This window comes from Chelonoidis abingdonii, chromosome 11 (assembly GCF_003597395.2).
Source record: "Chelonoidis abingdonii isolate Lonesome George chromosome 11, CheloAbing_2.0, whole genome shotgun sequence".
NCBI classification, from domain to species: domain Eukaryota; kingdom Metazoa; phylum Chordata; order Testudines; family Testudinidae; genus Chelonoidis; species Chelonoidis abingdonii.
The window spans coordinates 43,708,641-43,723,810 of record NC_133779.1 but is presented as its reverse complement, the minus strand read 5'-3'; the positions used below and the strand labels follow the sequence as shown (position 1 = coordinate 43,723,810).

At 42.0% G+C, this 15,170-nt stretch overlaps 1 protein-coding gene and 1 long non-coding RNA gene across 4 annotated transcripts in view; one reads left to right on the top strand and one right to left on the bottom strand.

Annotated features, from left to right (window-relative positions):
• LOC142047522 (uncharacterized) overlaps window positions 1-15,170 on the bottom strand; it is a 35,396-nt gene that overhangs the window by 11,185 nt on the left and 9,041 nt on the right. The window lies entirely within an intron of this gene.
• Window positions 1-15,170, top strand: part of TPM4 (tropomyosin 4) — a 37,172-nt gene that overhangs the window by 14,666 nt on the left and 7,336 nt on the right. For all 3 annotated transcript variants that reach the window (XR_004373347.2, XM_032777539.2, XM_032777538.2), the window contains exons 3-8: window positions 3,785-3,918; window positions 6,904-7,021; window positions 8,014-8,084; window positions 8,884-8,959; window positions 10,496-10,558; window positions 10,650-10,719. Coding sequence is in view for 2 of the 3 variants with exons in the window: in XM_032777539.2 (XP_032633430.1) it covers window positions 3,785-3,918; window positions 6,904-7,021; window positions 8,014-8,084; window positions 8,884-8,959; window positions 10,496-10,558; window positions 10,650-10,719 (532 nt within the window). In the remaining variant the exon portion in view is untranslated. The remainder of the gene's footprint in view (window positions 1-3,784; window positions 3,919-6,903; window positions 7,022-8,013; window positions 8,085-8,883; window positions 8,960-10,495; window positions 10,559-10,649; window positions 10,720-15,170) is intronic.

Sequence of the window (15,170 nt, the reverse complement as noted above, 5' to 3'; positions counted from 1 at the left end):
TCAGTGCGAGAGGATACCCTAACACCATCTGGAAGGAGGGTCCCAACTATGGGAAGGTTTCCCTCTGCTCCCGTTGACTGCTCTGCTTCCCTGGGTCTTTCATCCTTCTCAACAGCACAGGGGCTGTCTGACCAGAGATGGGACAATTCTACAGTGTCCCAGAAAGTCTCATCAACATATCTCTCTGCCTCCCTTAGCTCCTCCAGTTCCGCCACCCTGGCCTCCAAAGCCCGTATGCAGTCTCTGAGGGCCAGGAGCTCCTTGCACCAAATGCACACATACACCACCCACCCACAGGGCAGGTAATCATACATGCTGCACTCAGCGCAATAAACTGGATAGCCCCCACTCTACTGCTGGGCTTCTGCATGCATGGTCTTCTTGTTAATGAAAGGGTTTTGTTTAAATCAAGAAGTTTTGAATGTAGTTTAGTTTATAGTTTTAAAAAACAGCAAGGGGCCCTTGCCCCCTTCCCACTCCCCTTCCAAATTCCCTGCGAAACTCCCTGTTAGCAGCCCCTGTTTGTAGTCACATATCCGTTTTCAGGTATGATTGCCAACCCTCCCGGTTTTGCTGGGAGTCTCCCAGAATCGGGCTCTATCTCACGGAGGCTACTGACGCCAAACTGGGAGATTTTAGGTGCTAAAAGTTTGGCGGCGCAGTGGGGCGTAGGCAGGTAAGCACCTCCTGACAGGAGCCTGCACCTCACACCCCCACCCCAACCCCCTGCCCAGAGCCCGCCCTGCACCCAAACTTCCTCCCAGAGCCCGCACCCCTCATCCCCTCTCACACTCCAATCCCCTGCCTCAGCCCCAAGCCCCCTCCAGCACACAAACTCTCTCCCACAGCTTGCACCTCACACCCTCCTCCTGCACTCCAACTCTCTGTCCCAGGCTCTGCCCGGAGCCCCCTCCCACACTCCAAACCTTCAGCCCCAGACAAGAGCCTGCACCCCAATCCCCTGCCCCAGCCTGGTGAGAGTGAGTGAGGGTGGGGGACAGCAAGCGACAGAGGGAGGGGGATGGAGTGAACGGGGCAAGGCCTTGGGGAAAGAGCGAGGCTTTGGAACAGGGAGAAGGGCAAGAGTGTTTGGGTTTGTGTGATTAGACAGTTGGCAACCCTATCTTTGGGGGATGCTTGTTACAGATTGGAATCCTGTTTCATTAACACTGCATCTTAAAATGAAAGCATCTGGTGAAGGAGGTTACCAGTGCTGGATTGCTAGAGATGTCTTTTCTAAGATATCAGTGGCTTTTGTATGCAATCTGCACATTCAGTAAATAGTACTTAAGAAGAGAACAAATGAAATGCTGACTGACTTGAGATTAGAAAAATCGAATGACCAAACTGCACTAGGAAAATAGGAGTCACCCTAGCACCTGTCATACAAAAATCCACCAGCCAATAGCTATTATTTGCTTTTCTCCAAACAGTTTGTGTTTTAATATAATATGGTTCCTGTTACTCAGTATATATAGGAGGGATTAATTTGATCATCTGTTCTTGATGTATGCATTGCGAGATTGCTGTCTACAACATTTCTTCAGTGCCTTGTTTAGTCTAGTTGTGAATTATTCCAGTAGTGGGGCTTTAACTATTTCTCAGACTATTCAACAGTCTTTCAACAGACCTAATTGTTAGGAAGTATTTCGTGATGTTTTATTGCTCAATTTCAAACCATGTCTGCTAGGTAAACCCTCCCTTGTCTCCTGTTTTCACCTTCAGAGCCCCTTAATTATTGCTGGGCCCAGGCTATCCATATTTGGCGTGAGGAAAGATTTTAGGTACTAAAACATTCAACCCTGTAATATTTAATTTATCTCTCTCTGAAACCACTCTACATGAATGAGATGTCTCCAGTATGGGATAAGTTGCCATCCTAAGAAGTTGGAGATTTAAATTCTAGAACTGCTTCTCTCTAATGGCAATACTAATATACCGCCTAGACCGGGGTCCCCAACGCGGTGCCCGCGGGCGCCATGACGACCATAGAGGCATCTAAATGTGTCTGCATCCTGACCGGCAGTGGAGCGCATTTCAGCACCGACAACAAGTGACGTCATCGAGAGGCGTCACTGCTGAAATGCCGCAGAAATTCGGCGGCATTTCGGCAGATGCTCCACCACCGCTACGGCGCCAGATGAAAAGCTTGGGGACCACTGGCCTAGACCATAGGGGGATGGGGAGGGAGCACCACCCAGCTTCACTTCTGGCCCTAGCTGCCAGCCCCATCCCTAGGGCCCTGGCTGCCAGCACCAGCCTTGGCCACCTTACCCCATCCATGTCCCCCTCCCCTCCCAGAGCCATGGCCTCACTCCCAGCCTATGGAGAGGCACAGACAGGGTAAAGGGGGATGCAAGGTAAGAAGTTTGGGGACTACTGTCCTACACCAACAAGACATATACATATTTAATTAAATATAGTCTTTTCCTTCCAGATGATTAAAGAAGTGGCTTAGAAAAACCTATCCATATAGCAGGAAGCGTATGTGCTTTTCGATAAAATACTTCTAGATTATGGTAAAAATTTTATTGTCTGACTTTATAGCAAAACTTTGTGTTAACTTTTTCTCCCAAGACCACTAAATTGTCCAGTATTGTTCACCAAACCTAAACAGAGGATAGATTAAAGAGCACTAATTCAAACTGTTTCACAATTAAAAAATACATTTACACTGTTCTTCATAGACAAAGTGGAATTTTAGAATGACAGTTTTGGATTCAATGGCCAAACAAACTGTAAATTTGACTTTCCACATCCCAATTTAATCAAAGCTAAACCACATTAATCTGCCGTGAATTTCACCAGTGAAACTTTATGCCATTGGAGAATCCTTCTGAAAGATTCCAGCAAGTCACAAGAGACATCTGGGAGATGTGAGGACTCAGAATTAGTGATCTGTCCCTTTGAAAATTCTTGCAGGATTGGGCTATCTTAAATAACTCAGTACTGCAAGATGCCTACTACATTTTTTCACTGTGATGGGAATTCCGTATTTTAAAAAATAATAATAATTAAAAAAAAAAAAAAAAATCGAGAATTGCATACATGATAACAGTCCTAACAACAAGAAGAGTTCATCAGACCAGCCTCTACAGTTTCCACCATGGACCCCAGATTGTCTCCCTATTTCCTGTTTCCCCCCCCCCCACTCCACCCAGTCTCAGAGGGCTACATAGAAGTGGTAGAAAACAAAGTGGAATTATTTTTTGAAAGTTTCTTGCTGTGCTGCATGCACACAGATGAGTAATTTTCCCCTGGCGGCTCCCAGACCATCCCCTGGCCAACCCCATTTATGAACTATGGGAGATTTATAGACAGTGGAGCTCCTAATGTACACAGAAGTTGATTTAACTAAATTCCATTAGTAAGCCATCCAACGCTAGGGTTAGGATCTTTGACAAGACCAACAAAATAAGCCAAATGCGGAATTTCTGGACTGAGCCATCTGCGAGTTAGAAGATTAAGAAAAAAGTTTCAACCAGATTTCTACATGTAGAACCTCCCATATCCACAGTACAATTAGCTGAAAATGTTTTTCTTGTTAAACAGATTTTTAATAGTTAATTCTGTATGATGAGGAAGAGAAGGTGTGGGGGTATTTTTAATAAAAACAGTCTATATTTTGAAATTCCTATAGTTATATAGCTAAAAAACATCTCTTCCTAGAGATCCATGCATATAAATAGTGAAAATGAAGTAATCAGAGGTGATCCTTTTTGAATTATTGGTGTCTAGCTAGTTGGGTTTTATTTAACCAGTGCTGTTTGATTGTTTTGCATAGGCAGAAGGTGAAGTGGCAGCTTTGAATCGGCGTATCCAGCTGGTGGAAGAGGAGCTGGATCGTGCCCAAGAACGTCTGGCAACAGCCCTGCAGAAACTGGAGGAGGCAGAGAAGGCAGCAGATGAAAGCGAGAGGTAGGCATCCAAAAGGAACGATGCAGAGAAGTGTCTTAAATCAGAAGATCCCAGTAGTAGGCTACTTTAACAGTCTTTGAAGGTTTTAAAGACTCGGTGCACTTAAGTTCCATTTCCCACTCACTCTTTTAGTTGCTACTTCGAGTATTGTGAGGAATAAAGGGCCACAATCATAAAAGTGATACTGCTCTGACTCTGTAACTGGTTAATGAGCTTTTCCCATCGTCTAGACATTTCCCTTTTCATCCAAAAAATGACAAAAAACTTGCAGTATATCAGTACACATCCCAGCTGCTCTTTTGGGGAAGCTAAACTTCCCAAGGGCTGTATTTTTTCTTGTCCTGTTCCTCTCCAGCTGTCTAACCTACTTCTTTCCCACCATGATCTATTCTAATTTGTGTCCCATTTTGCTTTATCAAAGCCTGTTATCTCCACTGGGAAAAACTGTATCTTTATTTGCCTCCTGAGCACTATGCACACTCCTATGATACTATAATAAAAATTAATCATAAAACTGCATAAAGTTACAACTAAGGTTGCTGAGTGCAATTCAAGAGAATACATACCATTGAATGCATCACTAGCCCTCATGGAAATCTCAAGCTAAGGCTGCAAAGAATTCTGATGCAGCTCTTAACACACAGTTCATACAGTCAGATAATTAAAATAGAAGAATTCTCAATTGTTAGCCCCAAACACTATTTAACTTTGCCTCTCGATTTATTTTATAGTTGGATTCAACTTCCATTGAAGTCAATGACTGACTTCAGTGGGAGTTGAACTGAGCCCTTAGCCGTTTTAATACTGCTTGTTACTGCTCCACCTATAATATATACTTATTCAATGTCTAAATTACATAAATCTTTCTATTAGAACTTTGTTTTCAACTGCCTATAACTTGGACAATTGCTTAGGATTTGGACTGAAAGTTTCCAGGTTGGTCCTTGCCTCAGATTGAAAGTCTGAGAAAAAATGACAAGCGTTTCCAAGAATGAGAACAGCCAGAACAAATCATATTAAATAACAGTTCTGATGGTTTTAACACTCATGTCTCTCTAAAGTAAAAACTTTAAAGTTGGCAGCAGAGTAGTCCTGAGATTGGAGAGGTGTTTTGTCGTCTCCTTGAAATATATTGAAATTTGGCAGCTACAAATATAGAAAAATCATAATTTGCATGTACACAATATAACTTGTTATATACTTGCTCTTAATTTTCTAAACATTCCAGCTGCACAGGCTCCCAGACCTTGCTGAACTTTCTGTATCGTATGCATACAATATGCACAGCATTTGAGCCGGCTCCGATTTGGAGCTCTGCTTTCCCCCCTTAAAATACTTGATCTAAGGAGAAGGGCATTGGACAGGGAGTCAAGAGACCACACGTTCTAGTCTCACCTCTTCCACTGATCAATGATTCCGTGTATTTACAGTCTTATTATTGAGCAACTCCTCAAAAACATACCTTTTGAAGTAGATACATATCAATCACCCTATTTTGCAGAAGAGGTAAGTGAAGATCTGTGATGTTGTACCAAGTCACTGCTGGCAGCTTTGGTAACAGAACTTAATTTTCATGCACTTAGACACAATGTGTTTTATAATTAATATGCCAAATCTGTGTTTGACTATGTAGTTTGTAAAAATACTTAACATATTTTTGCCTATCCACTCAAGTGAAATAGCATCTAATCAGAGTCCTGACTCTGTACCTTGCTCTAACTACCAACCCATATTTCCCTCCTAGAGAAATAAAATCCTAGATTATACTGCTGTCTAGTAAATAGCTGTGCATCCCATTGTCAAAGAATGTTATGCACTCCCTTCTAGTAGCTGTTTGTAGTGTGGACATTCCACCATTTGGGCCTATAATCTGTTGTGACTCCACATCTATCCTAAGATGCTAAAGGCCTCCCCCATCAATAGACCACAGAAGAGACTTCCAATGCCTATGGGCCTTGTTGATTAAATTTATGGCAGAGGGTGCGCTGATCAGATATATATCCTTTACCCAAGCATCTCAGGCAGTGGGTATGGGAGTTTGAGACCAGAACACTTACTTCAGAAGAAGGGCTTTTCTTCAACCTGGTGTTTTTGGCTGGATCTGCTATCTGTAAAGGTATTCCAGTTTCTAGAACCAAAGCTGTGCTCTGAATTCTATATGCTTATGAGCCTTGGTGGCAGTGGCATTGGAACAGTTTTTATGATGGGGGTGCTGAAAGCCACTGACCAAAACTGTAAGCCTTGTATATGATAGAAACCACTTCAAGCTAGGGGGTGCTGCCACACACCCCAGTCCCTGTAGTTACAGCACCCTGGCTCTGCAGGCTACAGTCCAGAAACTTTATTACTTGCCGTGAGCTGGGAGAGGAAATGTTGGACCCAACCAATTTTACATTGGCCTTTGATATTATTTTACTCTAATAGTCTACAAACTGCTCCAGATTTGAGCGCTAAGAAAAAATTTCTCCGCATTTAAACAAAAACCTGGCCTCAGTAGTTTGTCTTGAATGAACTAATATTTGTCCTGAGTATAGCCACAGAGAAAAGTATTTAGCTATTTTGTTTTTAGCTATTTCCTCTTTACCTAATTATTCTAAGGACTACAAACTTGAGTAAGATTTTAAAAAGAAAAGTTCCCACTGGTATCTCTCAAATATGTTTTAATGATATAAAGCAAATAAATGTAATTACTTAAAAAGTATATTGGGATCTTGCTAAATGGAAGAAGCACAATAAGCTAAGGAAGAATCCTGCATCATTCTATAGCTGCAAGCACTGTTAAGTTCAGACAATCTGATAAGTAGAGATTCATTCCAACTAGTATTATCAGCAACTTTGTTAGCCAGTAAGAACATGATAGATTGGCTTGGGTCCAAGTCACAGTAGTTCAATATTAACTTCACAACAGGCCTGTTAGGCTAAATGTGCTGACTGGCTTGTAGTAACCCCATCTCTCTGAACAATCCACTTTGTTTCCTTCTATAGAGGTATGAAGGTTATTGAAAACAGAGCAATGAAGGATGAAGAAAAAATGGAAATTCAGGAGATGCAGCTGAAAGAGGCTAAGCATATTGCTGAGGAGGCTGATCGCAAATATGAAGAGGTAAAAATGGCGCTGCAAGAAAGTAGCAGGTGCTGTTTGCTTTGGTGAGAAAGTGATAAAGAAAGTATCTGGAAGAACTTCAAACAGTCTTATAGTCTGTTTAATACTGCACCTCTACCCCGATATAATGTGGTCCTCGGGAGCCAAAAAATCTCACCGCCTTATAGGTGAGAGCGCATTATACTGGGTTCGGCCCAGTCTGGTGTACCAGCAAGAGCCAGTGCCATGCCAGACTGCACTGGTTTCCCTGGCAGTGATTTAAAGGGCCCAGTGCTCCAGCTGCTGCAGGGAGCTCTGGGCCCTTTAAATCATCGCCGGAGCTCCGGCAGCGGGACACAGACGGGGATTTAAAGGGCCTGGGGCTCCCCAGAGCGGCAGGAGCCTCTGGCCCTTTAAATCACCACCCGAGCCCAGCTGCTGAAGCTCTGGGGCTCCAGCAGCCAGGCTTGGGCGGTGATTTAAAGGGCTTGGGGCTCCACATGAATTCAGATATAATATGGTAAAGCAGCAGGGCTCAGGTGGTGCTTTAAAGGGCCCGGGGCTCCCCACTGCTTTACCGCGTTATATCCAAATTTGTATTATATTGGGTCGCATTCTATGAGGGTAGAGGTGTATTTGTATACTTTCCATAAAGTAGTAGTTCAAGTTTGGAATATATTTTTGTGCACAGCAAGGCCACACAGATGCTGTTCCTAACAGCCTTAGAATTAACATGAAATGAGCTTGTTACATCTTACGCTGCCTAATGCTAGGAACACTGAAAGTCTCTCTGCTTCTGGGGAAGGGATCCTGCATTGAGCTCACTCTCCCTAGCAGCTGATTAGAGGGTGTCAAGAGAGCATGGGCCAAATCTCTGTAATGTGTTGTCCATATGTTGCGTATCTCCAGACTTGGTCTTGCTTCTAGCCTTTATCTGAGAAGAAAGAAACTTGCAGAGACGTGGACCTTTGTGGAAAACAAATAGTGAAAAAATAATTCTCCTCTCTCTGCAGGTTGCACGTAAACTGGTCATTTTGGAGGGTGAACTAGAGAGAGCCGAGGAACGTGCTGAGGTGTCAGAACTGTGAGTGGCTGTTCAATGGTTCTGCACATACATAAATCATTTTGAAATATCAGACTAGAAATGGAAAGACTTTTTTTTTTTTAAATGGATATATACCTATCTCCTAGAACTGGAAGGGCCCTTGAAAGGTCATTGAGTCCAGCCCCCTGCCTTCATTAGTAGGACCAAGCACTGATTTTTGCCCCAGATCTCAAAGTGGCCCCCTGAAGGATTGACCTCACAACCCTGGGTTTAGCAGGCCAATGCTCAAACCGCTGAGCTATCCCTCCCCCTGCCCTGAGCCCCCATTGCACCCCGCATGCCTCCTGCATGCCAACCCCTTGTCCTGAGCCCCTTCCTGCACACTGCACCCCCTCCCACAGACCACACTCCCTCCCACACCTCAACCCCCTGCCCCAGCCCTACATTCATGGCCATGCATACAATTTCCCCACCCAGCTGTGGCGCCTGAGTCAAAAGTTTACCCACGCTTGGGCTAGATAGACCATTGAGCTGACCCAGTACTGCCATTCTTATGTTCTAATTAAATTCCTGGTACAATTAACAGAAGATACCTGTTCACAGAGGACAGCATGGAGCTCTAAGATTCATGAAAGGCTTATTTGTTCTGCTTGAATTCCTAACAAGCTATATTTTGCTACAAAAATCTACTAAATACAGTCTGCATAGTATATTTTGGGAAACTGTGAATGCCACGTGTATCTAACAAGTTGGCTCACATTTTACTCATTTAGCCCATTTGAAAACCAAACAGCATAATATATGAAGACCTTATCTGATCACCTTTGTCTTTGTGCAGAAAATGCAGCGACCTTGAAGAAGAACTAAAAAATGTCACTAACAACCTAAAGTCCCTGGAGGCTCAGTCTGAGAAGGTTGGTTCTTCCTGATTAAGAACACAGGATGTTTAAGGTTCAGCAAGGAGAATGAAGAGTTGGTGATACAAGTTTACAGCAATCACAAAAAATAGAGGAATCTGAAAACTTGTCATGCTTTTTGTATTGATTAACTAAGGAATTACTGGAGGAATTGGTGTGTAAGGTGAATTTGATACCAAAAAGTCTTCTGTAGAAAACAGTACATTTGTTTCTGGTAGGGGTCCTAGGACAATCTGACTGGAGATCCAATTGTGTGGAATTAGTCCCTTGTGCTATCAACATATTAGACCCATGGTATGTTACAAGACATACCAATTTAAGTAATACTATGAGGCTATGTTAACTGATACTGAATGATTTCACAAAGTTGTATGGCTGGGGGAGCAGGAGTCAAGCAACTGAAGAGGGAATGGAGCACGGTATTGTATGGGAAGTGTCATCTTACCTGTGCATTGCCCATTTTTCTACTGTTTGTAGTTGGAAGAGGGGACTTTTGGGGAGGGAGGCTGATGTATTTTGGTGTGTGGGTGTATTTATTAACAGTTAACACCCTAGTAAGGGGGTTTTGGAGTGAACTTTGCATTTCTGGGCTATCCAATACTTGAGTTTTGGGGAATGAAACACGTTCAGGGAAGTCACATGTAGTACTGTCTTAACTCCAAATTACCCACACTTTTGAATCTGTTTGCTGGCATCAGTTACTAAGTTTTTCCAGCACAGAAGACTAACAGGCTAGGAACATATCTCACTCATTACTGAACCTTTTGGAAGTTGTATTATATATAGCTTGATAGGTATACATATAACTGTACAGAAATTCACATGATCCCTGCCCTGAGGAGCTCACAAGCGTAGTTCAGACATAACTTGTCAAAATGATGAGCGATGGTGGATGAAGTGTAGAGGAAAAGCAAAGGCAATACAGCTGGTAGGCTGTTTTACAAGAACAACAAAACTGGGGGATGGTAACCAACTTTACATACACTTCTTCTGTCTTCTGACAATTTAATTCAAGTATCTGGGTATCAGAATGGGTGCAGACACTGAGTAGAGACTAAAGATAGAATTTTAGTCCAAATAACTGACTTTTGATGAGGGGTTTGAAAATAAGTCACTCAGTGAAGAATAGCCTGTTCCAGGGGGATGGGATGGTTTGAATTACTTCAAGGACATGAGTTTCTTAAGGAGTGTGCGTGTATACACACACACACATACATACGCACACAGCTCCACTTTTTATTATATGTAAGTGGAGCCATAGTCCAAGGCAAAGAATGTAGCCCCTAAGCAAAAGACAAGGCATTCAGAATTTTATTCAGAAAGTGGGCAAACAAGAAACCTCAGAAAATACAGCAACATGGTTGCATCCAGGAAATGAGATGATAGTTAAGGAAAAGCATTTTAGAATGACAGGAGGCTACCCCCTGTTATTAGTCAATGGCTCCTTAACAGTAGCCTAACAAAAAAGTTAAACTGTCTGATGTTTAGTTTTCCTACCAATTTCTTAACAGATTGTTCACACTGTTTTCACAGTACTCCGAAAAAGAGGATAAATATGAAGAAGAAATCAAGCTTCTCTCTGACAAACTCAAGGAGGTGAGACAATCCATCCCAATGAATTTGCATTTCAGCAGAGATTGTTTCTCATTCAGTATCTAAGATTTTTTTCTGCATAATCTTTTTCCAGGCTGAAACACGTGCTGAGTTTGCAGAAAGAACGGTTGCTAAACTGGAAAAGACTATTGATGATCTGGAAGGTATGAAATTACTTTTGAAATTTATACTGTTTTTCAAAGTCCCATCAATTTCAAACTGAGAAACAATAAATTCTAGCACTATGTATTCTCTGTAGATTATGGGGAAAATCTTTATATTAGTATAATTACCTGTAGCTAGACCATTAAACACAGTTATGCTATGATATTTACTTTTTTCCCCTCAGTATTTTCCCCTAAAAATTCATCCATTTGGTAGTACTATAGAATCCTCTGAATCTGTGGATGGCCTATTCTCTTGATTAAGAAATGAACACTTAAAATATATCTGAATTCTTCATAGGACAGAATGCTCTACTGAACTTAAGTAAAGAATATGTAGAATGTTATTAAACGCCATTTAATCCCTTGGCATGGGGTGAATGTGTCCCCTGCTTCTATGTAGCTGAATTTATGTTCACTTTGTCCTGATTAAGCCAGTCAGTTGGACTATCATTAGACTAAATCAGTTTTCTTGGAAGAGTTCCAAATAAGTTGTCCCTTATAAACTGAAAGCTATGCATATGAGATTCATACATGTAGACATATTGTTCATTAACGTGCTTTGTTCCTGTAAATTGCTTGAAGAACATAAGAGCATAAGAACGGCCATACTGTGTCAGACCAAAGGTCCATCTTTCCCACTATCCTATTTTCTGACAGTGGCCAATGCTGTTTTCCCCCAGAGGCTAGGGACACCATCCTGGCTAATAGTCATTGATGGACCTACATTCTTCAAAAAAACTTAGCTCTCTGTAGATAAATAGTGGCCATGGCTACACTGGCGCTTTACAGCGCTGCAACTTTCGCGCTCAGGGGTGTGAAAAAAACACCCCCCTGAGCGCTGCAAGATACAGCGCTGTAAAGCCTGTGTAAACAGTGCCGCAGCGCTCGGAGCATGGCTCCCAGCACTGCAAGCTACACCCGTAGAGGATGTGGAGTACGTGCAGCGCTGGGAGAGCTCTCTCCCAGCGCTGCCGCTGCAACCACACTCGCACTTCAAAGCGCTGCCGCAGCAGCGCTTTGAAGTTGTAAGTGTAGCCATACCCAGTGAGAGTTAATCTGGAGGTGTGAGGTCCACACACTCGTCTGCAGACAGATGGTTGGGTCCAAAAGAAAACTAGATCCAAAAAACTTCAGGATGATTGAGATTGTATTCCAATCAAAAGGACAGGGTATCAATCCCAGAAGCTGTGCTAGCATCTCTTCTGAATGGAATAGCCACCACTCCTTCCCAGAGATCACATGCAACAAGTAATAGCAAAGCAATGTAAGCAGCAGAAACCATGACTATAGGTGAAAATTAGTGCGGTCAAGCTTTTAAAAATAATCACGATTAAACACACAGTTAAACAATAATAGAATACTATTTCTATAAATATTGATGTTTTCCACATTTTCAAATATATGTATTTCAATTACAACACAGAATATAAAGTGAACAGTGCATATTTTATATTTATTTTTATTATAAAAAATTCACACTGTAAAAATCAAAAATAGTATTTTTAATTCACTTAATACAAGTACTGTAGTGCAGTCTTCTTATAATGAAAGTTGAACTTACAAATGTAGAATTATGTACAAAAATAACTGCATTCAAAGATAAAAATGTAAAACTTTAGCACATACAAGTCCACTCAGGCCTACTTCTTGTTCAGCCAATCGCTCAGACAAACAACTTTGTTTACATTTGCAGGAGATAATATTGCCCACTTCTTGTTTACAATGTCACCTGGAAGTGAGAACACGCATTCTCATGGCACTGTTGTAGCCAGTATCACAAGATATTTACGTGCCAGATGTGCTAAAGATTCATGTGTCCCTTCATCTTCAACCACCATTCCAGAGGACATGCATCCATACTGATAATGGCTTCTGCTTGATAATAATCCAAAGCAGTGCAGATCAACGAACGTTCGTTTTCATCATCTGAGTCAGATGTCAGCAGCAGAAGGCTGATTTTCTTTTTTGGTGGTTTGGGTTCTGTAGTTTCTGCATCAGAGTGTTGCTCTTTTAAGACTTCTGAAAGCATGCTCAACACCCCATCCCGATCAGATTTTGGAAGGCACTTCAGATTCTTAAATATTGGGTTGAGCATTGTAGCTATCTTTAGAAATCTCACACTGGTACCTTCTTTGTGTTTTGTCAAATTTGCAGTGAAAGTGTTCTTAAAATGAACAACATGCTGGGTCATCATCTGAGACTGTTAGAATACAAAATATATGGCAGAATGCAGGTAAAACAGAGCAGGAGACATACTGAACTCCTTTGGGGAGAACTGTAACAAATTTAATTAATGCATTATTTTTTTAACAAGTTTCATCAGCATGGAAGCAAGTTCTCTGAATGTTGGCCAAAGCATGAAGGGGCATACGAATGTTTAGCAGATCTGGCATGTAAATACCTTGCAATCCTGGCTACAGAAGTGCCATGTGAATGTCTGTTCTCACTTTGAGGTGACATTACATTAATAAATAAGAAGCGGGGCAGCATTTATCTACCAATAAATGTCCAACAACCTTGTATGTCTTTGGCAATTGGTTGAAACAAGAAGTAGGAATGAGTGGTACTTGTAGGTTCTAAAGTTTTTACATTGTTCTTGAGTTACGTAAACAAAAAAAAAATCTACCATTATATAATTACATTTCATGATAAAGAGATTGCACTACAGTAACTTGGTATGAGGTGATATTGAAAGGTACTATTTCTTTTGTTTATCATTTTTACACTGCCATATATTTGTAATAAAAAGTAGTTTAATATCTATAACGTTGAGAGACTAATACACTTTGTATTCTACTGTTGTAAATTGATCAATCATATATTTGAAAATGTCGTAAAAAATACATTCACAAATATTAAATTTCAAACTGGTATTCTATGTTGTTTAACAGTGCGGATTTAAACTTGTGAATAACTTCAATTCATTTTGTTGACGTTAAAATTGCGGTGACTTAATCTGCGATTAATCGACAGCCTTAGTGAAAATATGGATATGTATGGAATCTCAATTAACTGAAGTCAGGGTAATTTAACTAATAATCATTTACTTCATATTACTTTGCACCATCTATAGCTACGTCAGTAGGCTTTGGTGATTACCTTGAACAGCGCTGCAGTGTGGCCACACTGACAGCTACCAGCGCTGCAGTGTGGCCAATTTGCAGCATTTGCAGCGCTGTTGGGAGTGGTGCATTGTGGGCAGCTATCCCAGCGTTCAAGTGGCTGCAACGTGCTTTTCAAAAGAGGGGGGTGGGGTGGAGTGTGACAGGGAGCGTCGGGGAGACAGAGAGATTTTTGGAGCAGACACTGTGACAGCTCCCTGCCTTGCAAGTTCAAAAGAGCGGGGGGGGGTGAGTTGTGACACTGCGCAATCGGGGAGACAGAGAGAGGACAGGGATTTTTGGAGGCAGACACTGGCAGACACTGTGAGCTCCCTGCCTTGCAAATTCTGGCCATTTCCCCCACCCCTCTCTCAATCACTCTTAAATGTAAAAGGCTTCAGACCAGATAAGCAGCTTCTCCGACGGACTCCCTCCCCCCCGCCGTGCTGTTTGTCTCCTCAAGCAAACAGCTGTGAACATTCCAAAGCCTCGGCTCGGCTCGCTCGCTCGCTGGAGCAAAGAGCAGCTGTGTTTGGTAGCTCCGGGGAGTACCTTCCGGTTTGTTGTAGACAGGAATTCTGGGATACCTCTTAATACCCTGGAGGCCAATAACAGCGCTGGTGAGTGTCCACACCTGATGAGCAGCGCTGCATCACCAGCGCTGGATTCGCTACACCCGTAGCAGACCAGGAGTACAGCCAGCGCTGCAGCCAGGGAGTTGCAGCGCTGGCTGAGCTTTGTAAGTGTGGACACTGAGTAAGTTGCAGCGCTGTAACCCCCTCACCAGCACTGCAACTTGCAAGTGTAGCCAAGCCCTGAGAACAGAATGAGAACCAAAGTTCTCAGTTTAATTCTATATCTACATTTAAAAGTCCCCTGAAGGCAGGAGAGAACTTAACTGATAACCCTGTTTGAAAGGCAGATTGCTCAAATTTCCTGATTGCTTCACCTTTGTTCATCGGCTCTGATATGCTTAATATATGTCACATCTGGCAATGGGCAAAAATTAAAGCTAAAGTCAAGCAGGTTAGAAGCAGCACCAAAAAAACAGTTGAGCTGTCCAGAAAATGGGGAATGATGACATGACATTTAGTTGCCAAAGTTCTACTCACCCCTTTTCCTTCAAAAAAAGAAGTGATGAAAACTAAAAGCTACTTTTTGCCAACTATTTGCATCCCTGTATAACAACTGTACCTAATCAAGGGGCCATTTTATTTATAGGAATAGAATTTATTTTAAGGTTTGTTATCTGACTCAGTTGTGACCAGTAGGAAGATCTGGCTTCTAAATCTTTTCTAAAACTCTACTGAAATTTTTTTTTGTATAAGAAATTGAAACTCCTGACAT